At 40.7% G+C, this 26,926-nt stretch overlaps 1 protein-coding gene across 3 annotated transcripts; it reads right to left on the bottom strand.

Moving 5' to 3' along the window:
- Positions 1-2: 2 nt before the first annotated feature.
- Positions 3-26,752, bottom strand: FAAP100 (FA core complex associated protein 100). 3 transcript variants are annotated; one of them, XM_074224926.1, is made up of 11 exons: positions 26,687-26,752; positions 25,378-25,572; positions 24,564-24,682; positions 22,266-23,224; positions 20,377-20,533; positions 18,467-19,260; positions 17,818-17,954; positions 15,351-15,467; positions 8,661-8,747; positions 1,328-1,470; positions 3-486 (listed from the first exon to the last, which is right to left on the bottom strand). In XM_074224926.1, the coding sequence occupies exons 2-10, from the start codon at positions 25,540-25,542 to the stop codon at positions 1,339-1,341; spliced, it is 2,667 nt and encodes an 888-aa protein (XP_074081027.1). In that variant the 5' UTR covers positions 25,543-25,572; positions 26,687-26,752; the 3' UTR covers positions 3-486; positions 1,328-1,338. The 3 variants fall into 3 exon arrangements, with proteins under 3 accessions (XP_074081027.1, XP_074081028.1, XP_074081029.1); XM_074224927.1 differs by lacking the exons at positions 3-486; positions 1,328-1,470; positions 26,687-26,752 and adding an exon at positions 11,483-11,585 and having other exon boundaries at positions 25,378-26,453; XM_074224928.1 differs by lacking the exons at positions 3-486; positions 1,328-1,470; positions 8,661-8,747; positions 26,687-26,752 and having other exon boundaries at positions 15,375-15,467; positions 17,807-17,954; positions 25,378-26,453.
- Positions 26,753-26,926: the final 174 nt, after the last annotated feature.

The following is a 26,926-nucleotide window of genomic DNA, read 5'->3' as shown; positions in this document are numbered from 1 at the left end:
ACAAAATATACATCACCTATTCTCATCATGCCAGGGGTACAAGGCTCAAGAACCATTCATGCATGGGGCACTTATTCTAAGAATGACAAAAACACTCACCACTCTTCAGCCTCAATTACCCAAAGGGGAAGCAAATGGGCAGGGAATGGGAGGTATGAGTCGGAATGGGGATGAGTTCTGCTCTAGGCAGGGTTAGATGTTCCTGTTCAGGAGAGGCTAGCTGACTCTCTGGTGCTGTGTAATAGCAAAAAAGTTAAAAACAGATCCACCCCTTGAAACCTTTCTCTGGCATGAAAGGGCCACATCAGGCTTAGATGTCCCCATCCTGGGGGGGGGGGGGGTGTCAGAAGATTTCCACAGCCTCTATTACTGCACACTGCGTGGCTTCTCAAAGGAGAGGGTATCTTCAATCCCACCATTAGGGATCATTTGGAAGATTTTCTAGTAGTCAAGAGGTGAAATGTCAGAGCTGCTTAACAGAAGAAGCTGTAAGAAGAAAGGAAAAAAAAATAAACACACATACACAAACTTATATTGAAGTCCTCCTTCAATGTCTCCCTCCTTCAGTTCCCATGGAATTGAGCCTAGGTTCCCTAGGTTATGCCAAGAAGGGCTATTCTGGTAGAGTGCAATCTCAGTAAGATCCTACACCAAGCTGAAAGGCTTTAAGTACAGCCCAGTGATGGACTGCTAGCCTGCTGATAGAAGACTAGCTCATTTAATTTGCAAAGGCTTATCACCAGAAGGCTGCTACCAGGAGGCAATTTTTTTGGCCATATGCTAAGGCATAGAGAGGTTGGGTTTTAAGTCATTGGAAGGATGAAATCATAGCTCATTTGAAGTTAATATTTAAATATAAACATATTTCCTAAAGTGAGACACCCTTTATCAAGTGTGCATCCAAGTGCATGTGCACAGGCAGGCACACATGCACAATCTACTTGTTTTTAAATAACCAGCTTTCCTAGTACATTCAAAATGATTTAATTTATACATTACTTTTCAAGGTATGCCAAGTGAGGTACACAAGCATCCTGAGAGCAAGTTTCATCTCCATTATATATATATACTATTAGGCAGCAATCTGAACTAGAGACCCTTATTTTCACTGGATTATACCTAGGGAAAATAAAAATACAGTATATATGGTACTAATGGACTAAATGGCAGTAGGATGCTGCCAACACATCAGTCCTTAAAGAACAGCTGACAAATGAAACCACCTCAGAAAGATAAGGTGACTTCATTTGTCCTTCTCTAGAGGAACCCAGAATCAGGGCAGAGCTCTTTTCCCTAAGAGGGGAACCTCTGGTGTAAGGCATCCTACCAGTGCCATGGTCACAGAAGGATGAGGCTTGGATTGCGCAGCTGCTTGTAGACCTGTAGCAGTTTCTCTGCAGCAGCGCTGGCGCTGGCATCATCCTCAACACACAAACGATCTCTCAGCAACTGTACCTCCTTGAGTAGTGTCTACATGGGTAGTAAATGGGAAAGTGGAAAGACATGTATTACTCCACAGTAACAAGCCAAATTTCAGAAGAATCATGATTAAATATGATGCTCACCTCCTGAGAGGACAGGCCTCAGAGGGGAAGACTCAGATAAATATTTTTCTGGTCAGTAAAAGAATTTGTTTTGTTTCACTTTGCATATTTGTTAAGAGGTTTTGCTTTTCTTTCTTTTTCAAACTCAAATGATTTAACCTAAGTAATTCTTCGTAAACCTTAAAAGCACTACATCAATGCTATCAGTTAGCTACCACTGAGGCAGCTGGTGAGCACAATGGATAGAGCAAAAGACTGAAACAGAAACAGAACTCATTATCTGAATTCAAATCCAACCTCAGAAACTTACCAGCTGTGTGACTCACAGGACAACTCACTTAAAATTCTCTGGGTCCAGTTTCCCTGTCTGTAGAAACCTATCTCTCAGGGCTGATGTGAAGATAAAATCAGATATGTGTAAAGTGCTTTGCAAACCTTAAATGGCTGTATGAATGTCAGTTATTATTTATTTTTTCCAAAGAGAAGTGGGAGGGGGGAAAAAAGGTAGATTTTTATCAATAGGAAAATTAAAATTAAATTTAAAAAAGAAGAGTAATTTATACTATGCTCAGTCAGTCAAAAAGCATTTATTAAACATTTACTATGTGCTAAGTACTATGCTAAGTGTTGGACATGTTAAAAAAAGGTTAAAAACACTATCCCTGTCCTCAAGGGGCTCTACATTCTATTAGGGGAAGCAATATGTAAATAACTATGATATATAAGATATATACAGAATATAATCTCAGAAGGAAGGCCCCAACTAGGAGGGGATAGATAGTACGCCTGCTGAAGAAAGTGGAAACTGTGAAGAGGAATGAAAGAAAGTGTGAAGGCTTAGAGGGCATTGGCAGATGGAAGTGTTGTGTCTGAGAGGCAGCCAGCAGGTCAGTGGATCTTGATTGTAGGATGCATAAAAGAGAAAAGGCAGATTGAAAAGTAGATTAAAAAAGGAAGGGCAGGGTTTTAAGTACCTTTACAAAGATTCTGGTAGTTAGAAAGAACAACTAGAATTTATTGGGAGGTAGAGTTAGAGAGAGAGAGAGAGAGAGAGAGAGAGAAGAGAGACTTGAGGTAAGAAGACTAATGAGACTATGGTAATAGTGTGGATGAAAGATGTATGGATGAAGAGAAGGGTTATATATGACAAATGTTATCAAAGTAGAAATGACAAAATCTGACAGCAGACTGGATTTGTGGGATGAGTGCAAGTAAGGAGTTAAGGATGATACTACATTTGCAAGCCTGGGTGACCAAGAAAATTGTAATATCCTTAACAGTAATAGGTTTGGGAAGTTTGGAAAGAAGGACATGTCTGAGGGTAAAGGTAATGAGTTGTTTTGTACATATGGACCTTATGAGGTAATTATAATGACCAAGTTTGGCTCTAGGGAAAAAGAATAAGAAAATATACTTTCCTTTCTTCCTTTGGGATTAGGGCTGCCAGATTCTACTGGTTAGTTTTTTCTTTTTTTTTTTAGGATTGTAGATTTTTTTTTTTTTTGCAAGGCAGTGGGGTTAAGTGGCTTGCCCAAGGCCACACAGCTAGGTAATTATTCAGTGTGTGAGGCCAGATTTGAACTTAGGTACTCCTGACTCCAGGGTCAGTGCTCTATCCACTGTGCCACCTAGCCACCCCTTTACTGTTTAGTTTTACTGAACTGCATTTTCTCCCTCTTTCTTTACTACTTTAATCGCTTGGGGGTAGAGGAAGGGAATATATTTGGAAATTGAAATGAAGGTGAAAACAAAAGATATCAGTAATTTTTTTTAGGGGTGTTTTTTTTTTTTTTGCAAGGCAAATAGGGTTAAGTGGCTTGCCCAAGGCCCCACAGCTAGGTAATTATTAAGTGTCTGAGACCGGATTTGAACCCAGGTATTCCTGACTCCAGGGCTGGTGCTTTATCCACTACGCCACCTAGCCACCCCAAATATCAGTAATTTTAAAAGTAATGTTGGTTCCTGAGGGAAAAAAGGGATGGCTGCCTTTTGCAAATGTTACCATGGAGTTCTCTCATCTCAAAGGAAAGGAAGGGAATCAGAATGATTACAAATCATGTAATTTTACTGAATCCTAAGAGTTAAGAGCTGCAAGATCACCAATTCCCCTCAGAATTCGCTCAAAGTCATGCAGGTAAATAAACTAGTATGTAGGCTCAAGTCCTCTGCTTCCCAAATTACTGCTTCCCACTTCCCACTACAACATGCTACTTTTTGCTTGAAAATCTACCATCCCTTCATGATCATTCATCTCATTTTCAGAGAGCTCTGGTAAGAAGTTTTTCATGGGGGCGGCTAGGTGGCGCAGTAGATAGAGCACCAGCCCTGGAGTCAGGAGTACCTGGGTTCAAATCCGGTCTCAGACACTTAATAATTACCTAGCTGTGTGGCCTTGGGCAAGCCACTTAACCCCATTTGCCTCGAAAAAAGCCTTAAAAAAAAAGTTTTTCCTTTGTTCAAGCCTAAATTGATCCCTTTGCAACTTCTATCCCATCTACTTGTTCTGTCCTTTGAGGTTAAGGAGGACAAGTCTAATACCTCCCTATTCTGTGTGCCAGATTACTTTTCAAACTCCCACCACCACAAACAATAAAATTAAAAAAATTCTTCCATCTGCATTCAGTCTTTAATCAGTTCTTTTTCTGGACATAGATAGCATTTTTCATTTTCATTCTTTATCACAGAAAGTTTTTTTTTTCCTGACATCAAGTCTAATTGCCTCTTTGCAACTTCCATCCATTACTTTGGAATAAATCTAATCCCTCTTCCAAACTTAAAAAAATTTTTTTATCTAATCCATCACATGCACTACTCCCACCTTCACTCCCAGAGTCTTGTCTTCTTCAGGTAAAATATCTCTAGTTTCTTCTAATGATCTTCATATGACATAGACTCAAGGAAATTCACCATCCTATTTGCCATCTTCTGGACAATCTCCAGTTTACCAATGTCCTCCTTGAATTCCTCCTTGAATTGTGGCTTCCAGAACTGAAAAATACTCCAGGCTGAGGCAAAGTACAGTGGGACTACCACATCCTCATTCTTGGAAGCTATGTCTCTGAATTCAGCCCAAGATAGTGTTTTTGTTTGCCATATCACATGCTTACTCATCTCAATGTCATTCCTAAATGTGGTGCCTAGACATGAACACCACTCCCCCTCTTCCTCCCTCTCATCCGAGAACCTTACTTATTTCCCAGGAAAAAAAAAATGAGGCCCTTCTTCCTCCTCACCTCTTATCATTCAAATGCTTTCTGCTACTATCTCCTCCTTCACTCCCATCTCACATGAAGTAGCCCTTTTCCTTATCAAGGAAAATCCCTTTCCACATGCACAAATGACACCATTCCATCTTGTCTTCTCCAAAAGACAGCCCTTTCTATCATACCCATTCTCACTTATTTTTAATCTCACTGGCTTCTTCCCCACTGCCTACAAATATGGCCATGTCTTTCCCATCCTTAAAAAACCCTCCCTTGATCCATTCATCTCTAATATCTATTATCACATATCTCCTCCTTTTTGTGACAAAATTCCTTGAGAAGGTTCTTTATACTCAGTAGCTCCAATTCCTTTCCTCTCTTCTTAACCTTTTAGAATCTTGTATTTAATCTAAAACTGCTCTCTCCAAAAATTAATAATCTCATAATAGCCATATTTAATGGTCTTTTTTAATCCTCATCCTTCCTGACCTCACTATAAGCCTTCTTATAATGTCAATCACCCTCTTCCCCCATATCCTCTTCTAAGTTTCTTTGATATAGTTGTATCCTGGTTCTCTTCCTGTATGACTATTCCTTCTCAGGACCTTAGAAAGATCTTCATCCAGATCCTGTCTACTGACCTTGGATATGCCCCAGGGTTCTGTTTTGAGATCTCTTATCTCCCTCTACACTATTTCACTAGTCTATCTTTTCAACTCCCAAGGATTCAAGGATCATTTCTATGCTGAAGATTCTCAGATCTATTTATCCAATCCTAACCTCTCTTCTAACCTCCAGTCACATTTTTAACTGTCTATTAGATATATCACATTGAAACTGAACTTGTTATCATTCTCCCCAAATCCTCTCTACTTCCTAACTTCCCTTTTACTGTTGAGGGTATCAGCATCCTCCAAGCTATCCAAGCTCAAATACCTTAACTTCTCGCCTTTCATTTCCAGTTTGGTGTGAAGTCCTGTCAATTTTACCTTATAACTTCTCTAATATATGCCCCCTTCTCTCTTTTAACATTGGCATCACCCTCTACAAGCCCTCATCATCTCTAACTTAGACTACTGTAACAGCTTGCTGGTTGAGCTTCTAGGCTCAAATTTCTCCCTACTCCATTCCATCTTATACTCAGTTGTAAATTTATCATCTTTTTTTTGCAAGGTAATGGAATTAAGTGACTTGCCCAAGGTCACACAGCTAGGAAATTATTAAGTGTCTGAGACTGGATTTGAACTCAGGTCTTCCTGACCCCAGGGCCAATGCTCCATGCACTGGGCCACCTAGCTGCCCCATAAATTCATCTTCTAAATGAAGATCTAATCATGTCACCCTCATTATTTAACCAACTCCAAGATCAAATAGAAAAATCTTCTGTTTAACATTCATAGCCTTTCACCCAGTCCCCTCCTACCTTTCCTTTTTTTTTTATTTTTAGGGTTTTGCAAGGCAGTGGAGTTAAGTAGCTTGCCCAAGGCCACACATCTAGGTCATTATTAAGTATCTGAGGCCAGATTTGAACTCAGGTACTCCTGACTCCAGGGCCAGTGCTCTAGCCACTGCGCCACCTAGCCACCCCCCCACCTTTCCAATTTTCTTATCCTACTTCCCTACTGAATAATCCTCAATTTAGTGACACTGACTTCCTTGCTATTCCTTAAATAAGATACTCCATCTCCAGAGCATCAGTATATTCACTGGCTGTCCCTCTTCATCTTTCTCCTGACTACTACCCTGACTTCTTTCAAAGCTGAGATAAAATACTATCTTCTGTGAGGTTTTCCTGGTCCTCCTTAATACTAATGCCTTCCCTCTACTATTTTATCTTCCACATAGCTTGTCTGTATATAGTTGTCTGCATGTTGTCTTTTGAATCCCCAATGTCTTTGCACTGTGCCTGGCACATAATAGCCCTTTAATAAATATTTATTGATTGAATAATCAGGGTAGAATATAGTAGGACAATTATCTTTTTAGAAATGGTCTACGAACTAAAACTTTAAGTTAAACAGGAATAGTGGGCCAAGCATCATTACACAGATGCAATTAAAATAAATATTACAATTCATAACAGCAGGACAAAGGGTTGAACAAGTAAGAAAAGCTCTTTGTAGGTTATAAAATCCTTTGTAAAAACACCAGTTGTTTTTGTTAGGAATGGTGAGTGATTAGAAGGCTGAAAGGCAGGCAGGGGCAGTCTGGAAAAGCTTCATGACAGAGATAAGCCTCAAGTATATCCTGAAGAAGAGGGAACATTGATTTCCCAAAGGAAAGTTTTGGGAACATAACATTCTCCCAATGTAACAGAGGCAGAATAAGTACACAGCAGGAACAAGAGCTTGGTTTGTCTTTTGAGCCAAGAAGTATAAGAAGAGAAGGAGCACAGAAGCAAAAATACCAGATAAGAGAAAGCCTGATACTCCTACCCCTATCAGAAGGGCAAGCACTTGCAAGTTGTTTTCCAAGTATTGGTGATATCTTTACACACTCACCTGATCATTCTTATTACCACCTGGAAAAAAGGCTAGCTGGAGGCAGGGGTAGCAGTACATGGCCATGGAACAATTTCTCAGTGAAACTAACTGTCCCAGACTAGAATTGAAACCCATGCTCATAAAATCTCATAGTAGGAAAGGACCTCTAAAGGCCATCTAGTCCAAGACATTCAGGAAGAAGAATCTCCCATATCAGATAAATTATCTTCCAGTCTTTGCCTAAAGATTTTTCAGAAGGGCTAACCTACTACCCCCCCCAAGTAGTTTATTCTACTTTTGGATAACTATTAGGAAGTTTTTTCTTATATCAAGCTTAAATTGTCTTTATGTAATTTCTACTCATTTTTCCAGTTCTCTGCCCTTTGAGGCTAGGCAGAAAAAAGTTAAATACCTCTTTCCTGTGAAAGTCTTTCAAATATCTGAATCATTTTCACCTTAAATCTTCTCATCCAGAATACTCCTCCCCATTTTCTTTTACTTGATCCTAAAATAGCATGATCTCAGATCCCTCCATCAATCTGATTATCCTCTTCTGGACATTTTACAATTTATCAGTGTGGTCCACAGAACTATATAGTTTATTTGAATTTAGTTACTTAAACTTGATTGGGGTTGCAATCAGGTAATTTTTACTATGTCCCTAATTAATAATGTATTCCTATTTAGTTTTTAGTTTGTCAACTTAATTAGCCATTTTCATTGTTCCCTCCAGTTCAATGATTTATTCTCCTTGATACAGAAAACAGAAACAAAGTAAAGACTTTATAAATAACTCTGGATTGTTTCCATTGGTTCACCATTACTTCTTAATTACCTCTTTCTTTGGTCTTTTCCCCCCAAAACACCTTTTTCAGTATCTTTAACTTTCTTCACTATTGTTCCTGAAGTTATACTTCTAGGACCATATACTTCTGGGACCATATCACCTTTTGAACTTCTCTTGTTACCTGTTGTCACTGATATTATGCCCATATGCAATCAGTCAACCTGCTCCTTCCAATTCCGGTCATACCTTAAACTGTTTAGAATAAATAGCTCCCACCTGGCTTGAAAGTTTGTGCCTGATTCACAAAGATGTCAGACATCAAGCAGACCTTAACTCCAAGAGTGGAGAAGACTGTTTCACTGGAATAAGCATTAGCATTGAGCAGTTCTTGGAATAATACTAGGCAACATCTATAAAGGGATAACTACAAACCCTTTTTCTCTTTCAGTTATGTGTTTATATAATGATTATGTATGTAAGATCACTCACTAGCATTCCTGTTATAAGGGTAACATAGAGAAATTTATTAGTTACATAGACAAGAATGTGATACAGATCCTAAATTACTCCTTCCCTCCCAAGCTAGTTAAGAGTCTAGCACAACAGCAGGTTTTCTAGAAGGAAGGATGCAGGCATCACTCACCTCATGATTGGCATGGATCTGACGAAGATACTGTACACGGAGATCAGGTGGGTTAGAACCCTGAGCAGCCTGGTCCATGACCATTACCTACACAGGAGTTACAGAGCAAAGTAGAAGAGGAAATGAAAAACAAAAAGGATTAAAAGTCATTAGACAAGTTCCATTACCTCCTTCTAGGGTAACATATGGAAGAAGACTTCTAAAGAACTTTACTCCTTGTATTCTAAAAGAGCTGCTTGCTTAGGCACTGTGGCTTGTTTCCTTTTCTGTTCTGAACTTGTGCTAGCCTCAGCCTGGTGCACGGACGGTCAGCAGCCATGATTATTTCTCCAACACCAGTCCTGACATATACCTAAAATCCTTGGGGATGGTGTATTTCTTCCTGGAGGGACCACAGATTCATTTCTGGCATCTGTTACCCATCCCCTTCTTAGAATGTAAAAATGAACCTGTTCAAACTCATCTTTTCACTGCCTCTCCCTAGATGTGAGCTTGACATTTTTCCTTTTATCTTCCGCAATCTTCTTTTAGATCTTCATCTTTACTGCCTCCCTCCCTACTTTTTACACTCTATTAATTCCATTCTGTAATCTTCCCAGGTCTCTGTAGTGCCTGCTGTTTTATGCCTCTCTCAGGCCTCTCTCCAACTCACTCTTCACTGCTCTTTCTACTTTCCTGTTCATCCACATGAACTATTTTCTCTATTCCTAGTATGGTTAGGGCTCTTGCTGATGTCCTTACATGGAAACCTAGAGGGTGATGGTTACTGACTGAAACAAATTTCAATTTGTCCTTTCTTATCCACTAATCTTCCCATCTCCTCCAAGAAATTCAGGCTACATCTCTAACTCATCTTTTCCATTCATTCTTTTTTTCTCCTCCTATTCTTATCATTAGACTTAATTAAGTTTTAGATGCCCTGACTTTCCCCAACTGAGCAACTCTAATCTCATGGCCTTCAAAGTAAGGACACTGGTGAGACCTGTTCCTGCCTTCAATCTCCTGAAGTTGTCTCATGCAGAGGGCCTCCAATGAAGTATCCCATTTATTCACTCCAATTAGTCTAATTTATGGTTGCATTGTAAAAAGCAAACAAAAAAACTTCCCAGTCTTCATGCTTTCTGAAAGTCTTACTACAAAACTCCAATCTGCTCTCCTATGATGTGAATCCAAAGAGATCTAGGGAGACTCATCAGGACTCATCAGCTAGGTCTACAGCTGGATGAGCAGAAGATCTATGAAGCACAGCTACCCAAATCAATTTAGACACTTTGAGAACCATCTTCCATTTCCCTATTCTTTATTTTCTATATTTGAGTGTGAATGTGTATATAAGGAGAGTAAGAAGGGAAGCTAGGTGGTGCAGTGCATAGAGCACTGACCCTGGAGTCAGGAGGACCTGAGTTCAAATCTGGCCTCAGACACTTAATGATTACCTAGCTGTGTGACCATGGGCCCCATTGCCTTGCAAAAACTTAAAAAAAAAAAGAATGGAAAGAGAGGAAGAGAGTCAGAAAGAAACACCTTCAAGCAAATCCACATACATATGGTGTTCACTTCAATTTCAACAAGCATGTATTAAGTGTTTACTAAAGGCAAAGCAGTGTGTTCAGCCTTGGAAATAGATTATTAAGATGTAAAACATAACTGTTCTGCAGATTAGAATGTGCTAAGAGCATATAAAAGGCCAGAGAAGCATGAAAGGATTGGGAAAGGTAAGATCTCTTCTCACCTCCACCAGATAATATCTTCTACACATATATCCTTTCTTGATCCTACCAAGTACTAGTGTTCTTCTACTGAAACTACCTGCTTTGGTATTTGACTGTATTTAAATAGCCAATCAGCATGTCCTATGTGCCAGGCATTGTGTTAAGCACTGGGAATATAAAGAATTGCCAAAGATGGTCCCTTCACTCAAGGAGCTCACAAGGAGACACAACATGCAAACAACTGTGTACAAACAAACTAAAGGGGAATCATAAAAGGCTTTATGTTGAGTATGGAGTTTTAGTTAGGACCTGAAGGAAGTCTGGGAAGCCAGGAGGTAGAAATGAGGAGGGAAAGAATTCCAGAATGGGCATTAGGCAGGAAAAAATCTAGGTCAGGAAATGAAAAGGAGCATCCAGAAAGCCAATGTCATTGAATCAGAATAGATGGGGGTATGGATGGGGTATAAGGTGCAAGACTAGAAAGGTTGGGGGGAGGGGGGTTGTGAAGAGGGAGAATAAAAGTTATAAAGGGCTTTGAATGCCAAAGAAAGGATTTTATATTTGACAATGAATGTGAAAGTTGATTCTCTTTATATTTATCACACAGAAACACTCACTTTTGTAATGTCTTCCCCATTAAAACATAAATTCTTTGTGAATAGGAATTATTTTGTTTTTGTGTTTCAATTCCCAAGGCCTAGCACAATGGTTGGCATATAATAAGTACTTAACAAATGCTTATTGATTGCTTAATTGATTTTGAGGTGGTGGTTGTGAGAAGGACCACAAAGGAGGTGGCACCTGAGCTAGACCCTGAAGGAAGGGAGGAATGTCAACAGGCAGATGTGGAGGTAGTATTTTCCAGGCATAAGACAACCACTAGGCTTGAAGAAGTAAGCACTCAAAAGTTAGTAGTCATATTTTTCTCAAATAGAGCAGATGAAAAACAGAAGTGCAAAATAAAGCTCCAATGGTAGGTTGAAGCCAGACTTGGGAGGGCCTTGAATGACCGAATGAATGAAAAAGCATTTTTATTAAGTATTAACTATATGCCAAGCCCTGTGCTAAGCACTGAGAAAAATAAATACAAAAACAAAGATAATCCCTTACCTCAAAGAACACACATTTTCATACAGCAGAAAAGGGCTTTGTATTTTATCCTATAGGTCAGTTGTCTCCAAAATGCCCCACAAGGGATATACAAGAAGATCCACTGGGGTGAAAGTACAGGAAGAAAATCTTAGAACTTCTTTTTATATTTATTTTTATGTAAAAATAAAAAAGAAATTGGGCTTCACTATTATTTAATATATAACTGATGCTACTGCCCTCATTACTTGGTCCATATGTGAAATGTTGAAGTGTGATATGGAACATGAGGTATCCTGAGAACTAGATGTTCCACACAGCATGGAGGGGCTGACAATGCCACTCTCATTCATTTGTTCACTTTCAGCAAATTTCCAAGTATTACAGTCTGTGCCTACCTTCTTAAATGGATTTATAGATTATGTTATTTAGTTTTAATTAAACTAAAATTTAAACTAAAAATTAAACTTGACCTTAAAATGGTAAAATGGCTTAAAAAGATTCCTGCAAAGAAACCATGCATTAAAAATAATACTAATAATGCTGTATAACCAAACAAGAAAATAGGGATGATGTTTCCACCCTTCACAAGTACTTCTTCAGCTACGTTATAGGCATAAATAGTGATAATCTAATCTAATCTAACATGAGGTAGGTCAAAAAATCTGAAATTGTCAAGATCATTTGAAATAATTTTTTATCCATTATGGTTAACACTGCACCCAGAAATATTAGCTGATGAAAATATGAAGGCATTATGATTATTGTCAAGGCATTTTAAAAAATAAGTTTTTCTGTTGAAAACTATGCATGTCACCCTTAAGTACTCTCACAAACATACCCTTAAGTAACTTAGAAACAAAAGTTTCTAACCTGTCTAAAAATATTCCAAAGAATTTTAGTGGATTATAAACCCCTTTGTTAAAACTGTAAAAAGGCAACCCTTTCCAATTAGTTCACAAGAATAATTGAATGGCTGCAGCAAAGATGGGAATTTACTACCCAAGACAGTACAAAAACCTTTGCTTAATTGGTGGAAGGGATTGAAAAATATGAATCATGATTTAGTAAGGATATGATGCATTTTTTCCAATTGAATCTACATGTCTTTGTGAGATCTTTACCAGCTGTAATAAGCCTGTAAGATTGAACATCAAAATAAATTGAACTTAGAATTGAACTGGAATTGCAATAGCACAAAGTGCAAAACCAAGATTTTTTTTTTTTTAAGGAAGCATATTAGGGCAGCTAGTTGGCACAACAGATAGAGCACCAGCCCTGGAGTCAGGAGAACCCGAGTTCAAATTTGACCTCAGACACTTAATAATTGCCTAGATCTATGTGACCTTGAGCAAGTCACTCAGACCTCATTGCTTTAAATAATAATTTTAAAAAATAAATAAAAATTAAATGAAGCATATTAAATAACAAAGTTTGAAGAAATATCAATAACTTTTAAGAGGGAAAAGTTTTGTACCATTAATAAAATTAAAATGTTTGATCTTTATTGTTCTATTTTTGCATACATTTTTCTTATTTCATATAGTATATATTTTATGAACAAATTGGTGTTTTCTCAGAACCTTTTTTTTTTTGAATTTTGCAAGGCAAATGGCATTAAGTGGCTTGCCCAAGGCCACACAGCTAGGTAATTTTTAAGGGTTTGAGGCCGGCTTTGAACTCAGGTACTCCTGACTCCAGGGCCGGTGTTCTATCCACTGCGCCACCTAGCCGCTCCTTCTCAGAACCTTTGTACTGATGATACAGAATCCCTTTGAAGAACATCAATAATGGCCTCGGGGAAATCACTGAAGGTTTTTGAGCATGGAAGGAACAGTGACCATCCCCATACATTAAGAAGACTTCTGACAATACCTTAACTACTTTTTCCTTTTAACCTCTTATATTCCACTTTGAAACCCCCCCCACAAAACTCTTGTAAAAAATATGCATACTCAAGCAAAACAAATTCTCACAATGACTATATCTAGGGTTCATTCTACAACCCTAGGACCATCACTTCTCAGTCAAGAGGCAGGTAGGATGCTTTATCATTTGTTTTAGATATAATTTCTAGCCTGTATAAAGTACAAGTTTTCAATGTCTTTAATGTCATCAACTTTCCCTCTTCAGATTTTAGTAGCCTCTCAATTTCATCTCTTATTTTGTCTAATGAAGGCTTAAATGACAAAGCCTTTTTTTTTTGTGATAACCTACCTTTGCACTGGTCAGCAATATATTGTTTGGTGACATGGAACTGAAGGTATCATTAAAAATAAAGGTTAATATTATCTTATTATATAATTTTGCTATCTCATATTTTATTTTTCTTCCTTAAGGATATGCTTTCTCTCTCATCACATTCAACTGGGATCAATGTATACCATGGAAACAATGTAAAGACTAACAGAATGCCTTCTGTGGGGGGTGGGGAGAGGGAAGCAAGAATGAGGGGAAAATTGTAAAACTCAAAATAAATAAAATCTTTCTAAAAAAAAAATGAAGGTTAAAATCCTTGCCTACAACTATTGAGATCTGTTTCCAATTTTGCTATGCTATGAGTACTGCTGTATAATAAAAGTATTTATGTCTTTAGTCCATTTCAGGCACATTGAATATTTGCTTGCTTTCAGAATCAGTATCAGCTGCATCAAAGAATTTTTGCTTTGTGTATTTTGCTTTCTTGTGATACCAGAACATGAAGGAATGCAACTGCTTCTGCTGCCTTTTATGCCAAACGGATCATCCTGATGAATCTTAAGTAGTGCCAGACCAGACATCCTATGTTTATTTCTTAAATTCATAGGAGCAGTATTAGACTAGTCAGGGTGCTAATCCAATCCACAGTATATACCAGTTCCTAAATGAAAAGAATTTCAAGGGTTCCTGACAGGCCTTCACAGCGTTCACATTGCTGTAGCACCCGTTCCCCAATCCAGAACATGTATGATGGGCTAGACTTTGAGAGGGTAAGGCCCTGGGAGGTTAAATGGCTTGCCAAAGGTCACAAAGGCAGCTGTGTAAGAAGCAAAATTTAAATCCAGGTCATCTGACTTCGGGGCCAATGTTTTTTCCCTTGTATTGTATTGTATTATTCTTACTCTAATATGCATGATCTAAAGAGATTTTATGGAAACAGTAAGTTGAGGAAGCTTCCCATAAAGTATTAGGAATTCTAATATCCAGTTCAGAATCACCAACTAATTTTAACTTAAATATATGCAAACCATTGGACTTCTCCTTCCTGTTCCACTTGAAATTTTCTGGGTCAATACCTTAATGTACTCAATGGTATATTAAATACTAAAGATCAGGAGCTCACTGCATGTTTGGAGTGGGAACTAGCAGGGCTAAGATGGGGAAGCAGCAAAAATATGGGAACTTAAACTCTATGGTAGGTGAGCTTAAGAACCTTCATGCATATTTGGTATGACTAATACATTTAATGCTTTTATCTGAAAGCCATAAGGAATTTAGATACTGTTCCCAACACCCATATGACCCTACAGAGGTAGCTCAAGGACAAACACTGGGAAAGAATGGCATTTGAAAGGAAAGAGGCCCAGCTGCTTGCTGTGAGAGATGGCTGTTTCCATGGTAAACAAGAGCACACAATACCAGACTCCTTTTGGCTGCAGAGAAACTTAGCACTGTTTCAGATGCATTTAGAAGCAGAACAGACAAGACTGAGATAGATTTTCCTGCAACATTCTGGCATGATATCTTGTAGCTCTTGCTACAAGCAACTAAACTGAACACATAGGGACCCCATAAAGCTATTTAAAACCACTCCTGCGCCTTTCTGTTTGGGGCTATGCTGGTGGGGCTCTCAGCAGAATGCCTCATAGATTAATGGGTCTCACTGCCTCACTGATGAGTTTTTAAATACCTGGATGCGTCTGATCACTGCATGATGCACCCTGCACATGTTAGCCAGAGAGGGGCTCTCCATCTGGATTTCCACAGCCTGGATGGGCCCTGCAGGGCACAGCTCAGTCACGGCCACCTGCAACCAAAAAAGAAAAAAAAAAAGAGATCCTTACTGCAAACTTTGCGTATAGCTGAATTTCATTAAAGGGGAAGTAGGGACTCCACTCACCCCTTCTTTAAAATCTCTGATGTAGTAACTCCTCTTTCACTGAGTTTATCTCTGCTGAAATCTTTTTGGCATGAACCAAAAGCCATGTACATGGCAGGGGTTCCCACATCACCTAGCTTAACGTCACCATGGTATTTATTTGCTAGAAGGTAGCAAGTGCTTGAACATAAAAGATAATCATTGTGGCATAAGCAACTGTACTATCAACATTAGTTCTAAGCCTGACAGAACTGCTATCTGTCAAAAATCAAGCTAGTTATTTTCTAAACAGATGTTTCCAGTGGGACCCAACAATATAGAATGAATTTGATAACGTTGAACACTTGTGCCCTTAAAATCAAGACCTGCTAAACTCTCTCTCCAGGGCCTCAAGCCAGATCTATCTCCAACAAAAGAATATGGGGTAACTAGCTTAATCATGCCTTTATGGAAACCACAAATCTCCAACCTTGTCAGCCCCCTGCCACCAAAAGCATGTCAATGAGATAGAACTGTATCCCAAAACTCAACAGCAGGCCCAAAGCTACACCAATAGAGTCCTTGATTGAACTAAAGTTGTCAATAATCACATATTAAGAGTTTTCAGCATGAAAGACTGAAGGCAGGTTGTATCTTCTGATTAGCTGGTCTTCTCTCCAGGAAGTTTCAACCTTGTCAAGAATGCAAGTAGAGGGGGCAGCTAGGTGTCGCAGTGGATAGAGCACCAGCCCTGGAGTCAGAAGGACCCGAGTTCAAATTTGGCCTCAGACACATAATAATTACCTAAGTGTGTGACTTTGGACAAGTCACTTAACCCCATTGCCTTGTTAAAAAAAACTAAAATGAAATAGCATGCCTTCCTTTAAAACTGGGGTGCTTGTAAAACTGTGGAGTATCTTGTAAAAAAAAAAGAATGCAAGTAGAAGTAGCTATGACTTTCCTTTTGTACCTTGAAGAAGGGGAAAAATCAGAAAGCCAGAGAAGTCTAACTTAACCTTTGTAATTAGCATACAGGACAGGCCACCCTCCAAGACAGGAATTTTAATTAGAATTTTGCTCCTTCTGGGGTTATTAGCTCCTTCTACTGGATCTTATGGGAAATGCAAAGTGCTGGACATCAAAGTGACTAATGGCTCTGTTTGAACTATTATCACCATTTGTTTCTGTAAATTCCTAATACCACAACAGTACCTAGAAGCTGCTTTTGGTCTGGTCTCAAGAGTTTGCTTTGATCTGAAATTATCTGAGGATTTCAGAAGATTTCCAAGAGACTGAATTAGTTGAGGTTGGCCTCTGAGGTCTCCTTGATAACAGGTAAAATTTTTTAAAAATGTATTTAAGGTAGTGAGTTAAGAGTGACTTGCCCAAGGTCACAGCTAGGCAATTATTAAGTGTCTGAGGTCAAATTTGAACTCAGGTCCTCCTGACTCCAGGGCCTATCCACTGTACCACCTAGCTGCTCCATAGGTAAATCTTTTATCAGCATTTCAAAACTACTACAGTCTCCTAGAAGTCCTCTACATCAGAGTTCAGGCCAAGTGAACTGAATTCATATAATTTGCCTTTCCCAAGAAGAAAAGTAAAGGGGATAAGGAAAGAACACAAATAGTTTTTGCTCTTTTGTCTTTCTGTAAACAGCACTCCAAGTTGGGAAAGAATGAGGAAAGTAAGACCAACTGTACAAAAGCACTGTCAGCCTTTTATTTCTCATGATGTTTGCTAGAAGTTCCCAAGAGAAAGCTGTGGAACTTGACATCATATTTCCAGCTTTGGGAATCAGAATGGCATCAGAAAGTAAGTGAAAAAACAAAGGATGTCTCCTCAAAGGATAGTTGATAAGAGCCTTCTAGGAGGTTCTAAGGATTTTGCCTCTTCTAATAAAAAGAGGCCTATCTGGCATTAACTTATAAGTTAACTTATAATTTAAAAAACCAGATAGTATGTCACTGGTTTTTCATGACAAACACCATTTCTGCCAAAGAGGGTTTTTCCATGTTGGCAAGTGGATGTATTTGAGGTAGAGAATTCATATCAAAGTGGTCCATGAACTAAAGTAGCATGTGATTGTGGTTCTCACACTATCTTTGTATCCACAAGACTTAGCACCATGCCTCACACGTAAGTCAAGACATGAGCTGCTGACTCTGGGTCCTACATGTGATAGAGTTTCTACAACCTGATTAAGAGATTTTGGGGAAAAAATAGAATGGAACAGGGTTAAGGATGAGGGTCTGGTAGAGGTTTCCCTGCAGAAACAGTGAGCTAACCCATTCCTTGCCTCTCGGACTAGGAGGTGGATGTCGTTTCCATCTGGGGCCATTCCCTGGACTTCTGTCAGCACCTGTGTCTTCACTATGTCCATTATGGAATTCTCAGCCAATAGCCACTGGAGAGTAGCACAACACAGAGGGACTTCTGGAAAGGCAGAACAAGAATATCTATTATTTCAAGGAAGGATACACACACACACATACACACACCTCTCTCTCTCTCTCTCTCTCTCCCCCTCTCCCTCTCCCTCTCTCCCCATTCCTTTAGTGGCCAATATCTACCAAGGATAATTTCCCTTTGCTACTGTCCTATTGGAAAAATGTTAAAAGTTCAAAAAGCTTAATTCCTTCAAAAGGGAAGACAGTACTTAAGTAGCCCAATATTCTTTGAAAAGAGTTTTAAGATTGGGTGTTTTCAGGATGGGGAAGAGAAGGCATGAAGTTTTATCTGTAAGACATACATCTAAAGGAGAAAGGGGCTTAGATATAATAATCTGCAGCATCCCTAATCACATCAGAGGAGGAAATAGCAACTGCTGCAATAAAAAATGATGAGGTGGGAAGGAAAGATGACAGATTGAATGGATCTAATGTTCCTAAGCTCTGAAGTCCTTTCAGGGTCAGGGAGAGAACTACCTACCAGCCATTATTACCCACCTGAACAATATTCCTTCAGGGAATTTTTGAGCAACTCAGATGACACTTTGACTGAGGCCACTGATGGTGGAAGGTACTTGGCTCTAAGGAAGTCTGGTCCCATTGGCTCAATGTTTTTCATATGTTCAGGCTCTATTTGCCCCCTGGAGGCTTCTAAAAAAGTTTTCACAGGATCAATGGTAGGGCTGGGAAGGCCTGGAACTTGCACTTCAGCCACTGCAAGGCTAGGGAAACGAAGGCACTGCAGCATGTCCACAGTGTATTCACCCAGGGGCAGAAAGATACCATCCCGGTCAGGTAGGATGTCAGGGGGGCAGTCATCAAAAAAAGGGGCATCTAGAGAATCTGAAGAAGTTAGAGCACTGCCCAGAATCTCTTTTAGGCTGTAAAATAGTGCACAGGATATGGTCACAGGTAGGTCTAGTTTGCCATTTTCATTGGAGCCAAGTGGTAATGTCACTTCCCTTTTACTTCCAGGAGTGAGCTGATCAACTGGAATGGTGTAAGTGATGGCAGAGCCAACAGAGTCCACTTCTAAGGCACAGGAACTAGTAAACACCTGAATGCAAAAGGTCCACCCCTGGTCTAGACTATAGTCACTACTATTCTCAAGCAAACAAGTGGCTGTCAGCACATCCCGGAGTTGAAAGCGGCTCCAGGCAGTGGTAGTGGTACAATTAATGGGCTTTGGTCCTTCCCGATTGGACAGAAGGGCACAGCTCACATTCATGGCTTCATTGAGGCACGTCAGGGCACGGTTCCGCTGATCAACTGCCTTCTTCAGGAAAGACACTCTGTAGAAAGAAGAATACTTAGTTTGTTACACAAAGTCTTTCTAATCAATTTACCAAAAAAAGCTCTAAACTCCCACACAAGATGTCCCATCTTCTAAGCCAGGGATAGTGCAAGTCCCCATACTAAACATAAATGAAAACAAGAACCAAAGAGCCTGGTGTTTTTACTCTAACTATTCAGCACCTACTGCCAGATCTGCTGAGTTCAAATTTTACACACACCCCCACCACCACCCCCATATATGGCCAGTTAACTAGCAACTCTGATGTTAATTAACACCTTCAATGGGACTGAAATTATGTTTCATCCTCCACCCTGATGTTCACCAAAATGTTCCCAATTGGCCCAATTTACTTTTTGAAGCTATTCAAGTAGCAACACTGAAAGTAGTGGGAAGAAAGTTCAGAAACAGAAACAGACAAGCAGGGCAGTATTGGAATTACTATGTTAAATATGAATATACCAAAAAACCAGCAAGATGTATGTAGTAGAAGGAAAAAACCAAATCGTACATAACAGAAGTTGTTTCATATATAATATAAATCACTTTCTGGTTTTTTTTTTCTGTAGACAGAAATGTTCATATTTGTGGTTGTTTAAGTTCATTATAAAAAAAGAAAAAAATTTTAAAAGAAAGCAGTGGGAAGCTACAGAAATAATTCAAAACAATTGCATCTGTGATTCAGATGGACTTTATAATACCCTACTAAAATCAGAGAAATATGCGAACACTTATAGCTGTGAATTCATCTTAACTCTAAAGCACATATTCCTTAACATGTCACCTCCAAGCCAAATGATAGAACTGATAGGAAGGACTAACTGGGCTTAAGGGTATCCTCTTCTCTTCTACCAGAAGAAGGATGTGTAGCTGTTATTTATGAAAGAGAGGATTCCTTTGTCTTCCTGAGATAACCTGGCTCCTCAACTGCTCAAACTTCAAATTTATGCAGCGTTTTGTCCAGCCAATGGCAATGCTCAGTGTTCCAAACACTAAGCCAGAGGCAAAACCAATATGCATTAAATTAGACCTAAATGATGAAAATGAGTGATAGGATATTTTAATACACTAACATTCATATTTACACCAGTACCTAAGAAGACAGCATATTTACCTCTCAGAGACATTGCCAATTCCAGAGAGTAATTCCTTAATTTTTTGACCCACTTTTCCTGTGGTCATCCTTACTGGTTGAGAATCCTCAGAACCCAGATCCAGGCTGCAGGTCATTAGTCGGCCTTTGGCAGACAGGGCCAATAGCTCTGCTTCACCTGACATATGACATGCACATGGTTAGGACCTGATAAGCAGACAGGAGGTAACATTTCAGACATTCAGCATTCTCTCTTGACCATCAGGATACATGCTAGCAAAAGACCAATAAGCTTTCAAGGAAGGAAAGTCATCCTTCTGGAACAAAGGATATTTTACCCAGAGACCAGGAAGAAAAATTTCCCACCCCCAGGCAGAATACTAAGTATATATTTCTGTTATACAGACAACTTTTTCTGAAATGAAATTCAGAGAAATTTCTGTACATCCCAAGAAAAGTAAGGTCACTTTGATAGAGAAATGGAAATAAAGGATGTTAATCTGACTACAATGAACAGAAAAAAAAGGTAAGAAAAGTCACAAGGAAAACAATAAATACAAACAACACAACATAGTGACAGTGCTATGCAATGTAAGACAGGCTATAGAGAACAATGTTGCAGCATTTCCAAAGAGAAACAGAAGACACAGCAGGGAGTCCTGCTGAGAGCCTTTCATCAGCCTTTGTAGTCAAGGGCAGGTGACTTTCTGAAAGCTGCTCTGTCTCTTTACTATAGCTCTGTTTCCTTTCCAATCTCTTTTACTGTCTGTCAGGGATGCTTTGGGGCAAACAAGATCTTGTTTCTTTTGAAGAAATTGCTGGTCCTCTAGCCCTTGTTCCATTTTCAAGCCCCAAATTTCATTTGATGGACTGAATATAGACACAGAAAGGTCAAGGAAGCTAGCCACCTAAGAAGGTCAAAGGGAATAGGCAACTTTTGATGGAGACTTCCTCAAGAAGTCTACAGGAAGACATTTTCAAATAGATGATTTTTCAGAGTTTTCCAAAGAGTATCCCTTTGTATATTTAAGCTTTCAGTTCATAAATAACATTTTGCACATTTCCTCAAGCAAATAGCATATTATATAGTGAGGCTGTTTTGCTGTCAACATCTTAAGTAGCCTTATTTTTCATTGTTAAAAAGGTATACTAATAGGTTACAAATATATATATCTCCACTTGTTTGGTATTCTTTTCTCTGGTCATTCATTTTCCTCTCCCTGTAGTGGAAACAATTTTGGCTTTTACCTTTAAAGGAGTATTCTTCATATAAAATGCTTTCCAGGGTAGAATTTATTAGCACACTCACAAGGTACCTTAATGAAAAATGTGGCAATGGAAATGATTACTACATTCCTTCCCTCCCCCCCTCACATTAGGAAAGCACAGTTCAAACCTTCTCTGGCTTTGACTAGTGGAAAACATATCCACAAAAGTGGAGCCCCTCATTTCCATAGTCTACTTCAGAGTGGTTTACTGGCAGATCATTTGATGACAACCAGTTGCTTCTTCAACCTTCAAAAGAAAACTAAAAATCTCGGAGGTCAATCTGAATTTATCCTCAATTTTTTTTGCACATGACACGACTCCAATAGGATCTAAGAGAATAATCTATCAAAAAGACAAAAGACAAAATCAAGCAAATTCCTTCTCCCAATAAATTTTGCAGGGATGCTTAATGCTATTCAACTTCCATACTTAATACAATCAACCCTTTCTTTTATCCTGTCAGTGCTGCCTGAGATAAGAAAACTGATTTAACAACAAGGGTGTGAAAGAGGTGGCAAAACTGAAACTACAGAAGGGATGGAACATAATGAGAAGGTCATTTACAAACAACTTCACCGAGATAGTAAAACTGTGCATTAGGCACCAAGATCTTTGGTTTATCTTTAAATAGTTGTTGGTACCTTTAGGTGCCCTAGAAGACACAGAAAGGGTCACAACGCTACAGATACTTAAACTGGCTGGAGACAGAACTGAAGGAAGGACCCCATGGACATTATCTATCTTCTCTGGGTCTGAGGGGCTGCTGTTACAAGCCAGGTCAACAACAGAAAGCTCAGAATGGGTGCTGTAATACATGCGGCTTCCCACACCACAAGCAGCACAGAGGATAGGTCCCCTAATGTAGTATTCTCTAAGGTCTGGCACCAAGTTTCCTCCTTCTTCCCGACTGGACTTAATGGCCATCATTTTGCCATAGTGACCAACAGCTACCATACAGTCACAGCTTGTGTCTTCATTTAGTGGTTTCTCATCCATGTCTTCTAGGATCCTTGGCTCTGTTCTTAAAGCTCCAATGAAAACCACAGGCTCTTCTAAGTGATGCAGAATCTTGACAGGGGTTTCTGGGCCAACAAGAGTCACCTCAGGAGATAATAGGGCCTTCAAAGGCACACAGCACAGCTGACCATCTGGAAAACCACAAAGGATCATGGGAGACTGCAGAAGGGCAGCATCTACTCCAAAGAGCAAATCAAAGAGGGTCTCCTCCAGCACAAAACCTCCAGAACTACACCAAGGTGTGTGAGGAACACTGATGCCTGGAGGGGATGCACAGCACAGGACTGGGAGGAAGCGAGAGGCCAGAGGTTTCCCATTGCTCCCTGATGGCAAAATACAGGTAGAGAACTCCACCTCACTGAACTGTCTCCCTGGCTTGGGGTCCTCATCTGACCCTTGGGGCTGCTCAAACAGTCTCATCCTCCATTTGGATGGGCCCTGAGCCAGGGTGATGATGATGTCATTCAGCACCGTGAAAGCACACAGAGTAGCATCAGGAAAGACACAGGAGTCTGAGTCCACGGGAAACACGCTTGAAGGGAAATCACCTTCTTTGCCCTCGCCATCAGTCTGGTTCACCAACCTTCAAGCAAACAGGGAAAAGCTTTCAGTCAAGACAAAGGCCCAGAGTGTGCAGCCTGCATACTCTCTTAACAAATTAAAGAAGAAAGGATGGTGCTTACAAGAACCTTATCAATTTTATATATATATATATATATATGACTCTATATATAGTCAACCTTTCTGAATGTGATTTTCAGGTGGAATGACAACATTGTAACTCTTTGTGGAAGTGCAACCATGAAGTAGCCCCTTGGGCAGCTTTTTCAGACTATCTTCCCACTTCTCCCTGAAATCACAGGAACTATGGGCCTCATGATTGGAAACATTACATATAGGTGGGCAAATATTCCAGAAACTGAATCCACAACTAACCTTTGATGTCAATGACAGCTTACCTATTTATTCAAAAGAAAGAGGCTCTTGCTCCATTTTCTCTGATGATAATCAAGTATGCAAAAACATGTACCAGCAAAGAAAATGTTGGACTAACAGTCATAAAAATCCCAAGCATATTGATTAGCTATGGCAACAAGAAAGTATCTCCATTGTCCAATTTGTTTCCTTAGAGAATAATTTATCCTATAGATGGCAGATTGGTTATCACACCTGTCTTCTCAAGCAATGATTCAGGTATTAAAGAGTCAATGAAAAAAAAGTCAATGGTCTACCTTGCCATGTCAGGTCCTCAGTTTTCACAGATAAGACTTACCTTAATACAAAAATACAAGGAGTTATGAGCAACTGTTTTGGATTGCCTATCCCTTTTTACTGGAGACACATCTCACAGTTATCAAACCAAAACCAGATTAGTAAAGGAACCATCAAGGCCACAGTTACAGAAATCTGATGTCAGCCACAAAGTAGTTTGCCTTCTCTAGACTCTACTGATCTGAATGACACTTCCTAAACTTGGGTACAGCAAAGGTGTCTTGGAAAACCAAGAGAGCTGCCCTTGTCACAGGTGGCCCAGAAAGTGGAAATGGGAAAAGATCTACATAAATAGGTTCAATTAGTCAGACAGAACACTTTAGATTTGGATCAGTGCCCAAGAGTAAAGAATAAGTTTTCCTAATTGACCATTGTAGCTCTTTATTTTGAGCCATAGTTTGAGGAGAGGCAGAATATTTGCAAAAGGATGGAGTTAAGGAAGTCAGAGTAGATCTAGTATGGAGTTCACTGGTAGTCGACTACCTTTAATCATGTTGGAAAGTGCAGTCAAATAACATCTCAGCTGAGTGAGTGATGCCATTTCATATATGATAAAAAGTGTGAATCAGAAAGGCAGTTGCTACTTTTCCAAGTAAATTCTTTGGCCACATCAGAACCATTACAACTCCCAGGATATACTTGTACCTCACCTGTTTTGAGAGTCCAATGACAAACAGTAAATGCCATTTCGAGCGCAGAGGACATAGAGCTCCCTACGTAAGGCAAGGAGCTCCAGATGCCAGACTTGATCAGGAAATCTATATACAGCCTAGATGTGAAGACAATGAGCCCATTAGACAATGTACAAATAACCTGATTTAAAATTCTAGATTGGTCTTTTCATATCAGTCTCATAGAAAAATCTATCTTACTATAACCCCGAAGTTCAATATCACTCCCTGTTGCTATCCACTTGGGCAAGAGATTAGGTTAAGTCATTTTTCTAACATGGTATTTTGATACAAGACTAAAATTTTCTCTTCCATAAAACAAACAACCTACTTAAAATTTTTTTTGAAAGAATTAAGAGCAAAAATGTTTAAGATTAAACATATGCTTGACTAAGAACACAGAACATGCATTCAATGCATGGCTGGAGGTCATGAGTACAGAGAGGTTCACTAGGGACAAAAGGGGAGCTAGTTCTGTGATTCACTAGAAGGATATGAATCCAGTAATTACCAAGAAAGATATTCATCTTTATGCTATTTTATAAATATGGAAACTCTACTCATATTTCTCAAGACCACTGAAAGACAGCAGGGTACCATGGAAAAGAACACTAGATATGAGCCAAAAAAACTGGGTGCTTCTGGCACTGATTAGCTGTATGACCCTCTCTAGGCCTTAGTTTCCTCATCTGTAAAATCAGTGAGTTAGATTCAATGGCCTCTAATCTAAATCTAAGATCCTAAGAAGAACATATCAACCCTGGAGGTACATCAGAGCACCTGGAATACTTACATTTAGCAGCTTTCCCTCTTGGTTGTAGATATAAACGAATTCGCTCCCATTGGAGAGGTAGATTTCTGATTCATGGCACAGTACTCTGGGTTTGCCTGCAGCCAGACCACCAACTGGGCAGCAAAACCCAGCCAGATAGTCCACCCTTTGGTTGTCCTCTGCCATCCTCCTGCCATACAGCTGCCTGGTACTAACCTAGTGAAGGGAGGGAAAGCACAAGCATGGGACATGAGGCGGGGGAGGCTGTCTCCTATCTCTGTTGTGGCTGCTGGGGCGAGTGCTCTGGGGTTGGGCTTTGTTCAGGCACTGCCCGGCTCAGAAAGCCAGTTTTTCTTATCCAGGAGGGAGCTGGGGCTGGAGAGCTTGGGGGAAAGAGCAAAAGGGTGAAAGGAGGAGAGGGAAAGGTAAAAGGGAGATGAATAAAGATAGATGCCAGTATGAGGCGCAAAGAAGGGAAAGGGAAAAATGAAGGGTAAGGATGAGGTAATGATTGGGGGGGATTGGGAAATGGGAAGGGATGGATAAAGAGGTTGAGAAGAACGGGGATGAAGGAGTGAGGGGAAGGGATGGGGAGCGATGAGGAAGGGGAATTAGAAAATGAGAGAATAAGAAAGGGGGATTAAGGGATGAAGGAGAAAGATAGGGATGAAAGGGGGACAGGAGGAAAGAGATAAAAGAATGGGGGGAAAGGAATGGGGTGAAGAAGAATTAGGGGATCACGAGAGAGGGATGGGTTGAAAGATAAGGAAGGGGATTAGATGGGGCAGAGGAAGGGGCGAGGGTACAGAGTGGGGAGATAAGGGAAGGGGGATGGGGCATGAAAAGGGAGATTAGAGAAGGAGGGAATCAGACTGGAGAATGAGGAGGGGGACAAGGGGGGTCTGGGAGGATTAGGGGAGAGGTTCGGGGAATGGAAGGGCACAAGAGGAGAGAAACAGGAGCAGGGGCAGGGGTGGGAGGATTAGGGAGCGAGGGGTTCGGGAAGGAGTGGAGAGGGGGTGAAGTGGGGGGCGTGGAGGCGAGTGGGGCTGGGGGTGAGGGGCCGGGGCTGGGCCGGGGCTGCGCCGGGGTGGGGAGGGAGGGGAGGGGGCGTGGAGGCAGGTCTGGGCCGGGAAGTTTGGGGGCCGAGGAGCGGGCAGGAGCGCTGCGGGGCGCGGGGCGGCAGCGGGCCGGGGGCGCGGGGCGGGGCGGGGCGGGGCGGGGCGGGCTCCCGGGCCCCCCCCCGGCCGCGCGCCCCCGCCCCCCCCCCGGCCGCGCGCCCCCGCCCCTCCCCCCGGCCGCCCGGCTCCGGCTGCAGCGGGGCCATTACCTGAGGAGGAGGAGGAGGAGGAGGAGGAGGAGGAGGAGGAGCCGCGGGCCGCGCAGGCGGAGCGGGGCGGCGGGGAGGAGGGAGGGCGGGAGGGGCGAGGGACGCGCCTCTTTACGACAAGGCTTTTTCGCGGGAGTTAGAGCGGGCCGTAAAGCGCGGGGGCGGGGAGGGGCGGGGCGTCAAGCCCCGCCCCTCCGGAGCCCCGCCCCGCGGCCCAGGTGGGGCAGCCCGAGGTGGGGG

Source organism: Macrotis lagotis, chromosome 2 (genome assembly GCF_037893015.1).
Source record: "Macrotis lagotis isolate mMagLag1 chromosome 2, bilby.v1.9.chrom.fasta, whole genome shotgun sequence".
NCBI lineage: Eukaryota > Metazoa > Chordata > Mammalia > Peramelemorphia > Peramelidae > Macrotis > Macrotis lagotis.
The sequence above is the reverse complement of the archived record's forward strand: the minus strand, read 5'-3'. Positions and strand labels throughout refer to the sequence as shown.

Excerpts from the sequence above, each read along its gene's own strand:
- FAAP100 (XM_074224926.1), bottom strand. The coding sequence starts at position 25,542 with ATGGCAGAGGACAACCAAAGGGTGGACTATCTGGCTGGGTTTTGCTGC. Across the intron at positions 20,534-22,265 it reads GTCTTCTAGGGCACCTAAAG|GTGAAGCAGAGCTATTGGCC; the intron begins GTACCAACAACT and ends GTCATATGTCAG. Across the intron at positions 1,471-8,660 it reads AGATCCATGCCAATCATGAG|ACACTACTCAAGGAGGTACA; the intron begins GTGAGTGATGCC and ends CTACCCATGTAG.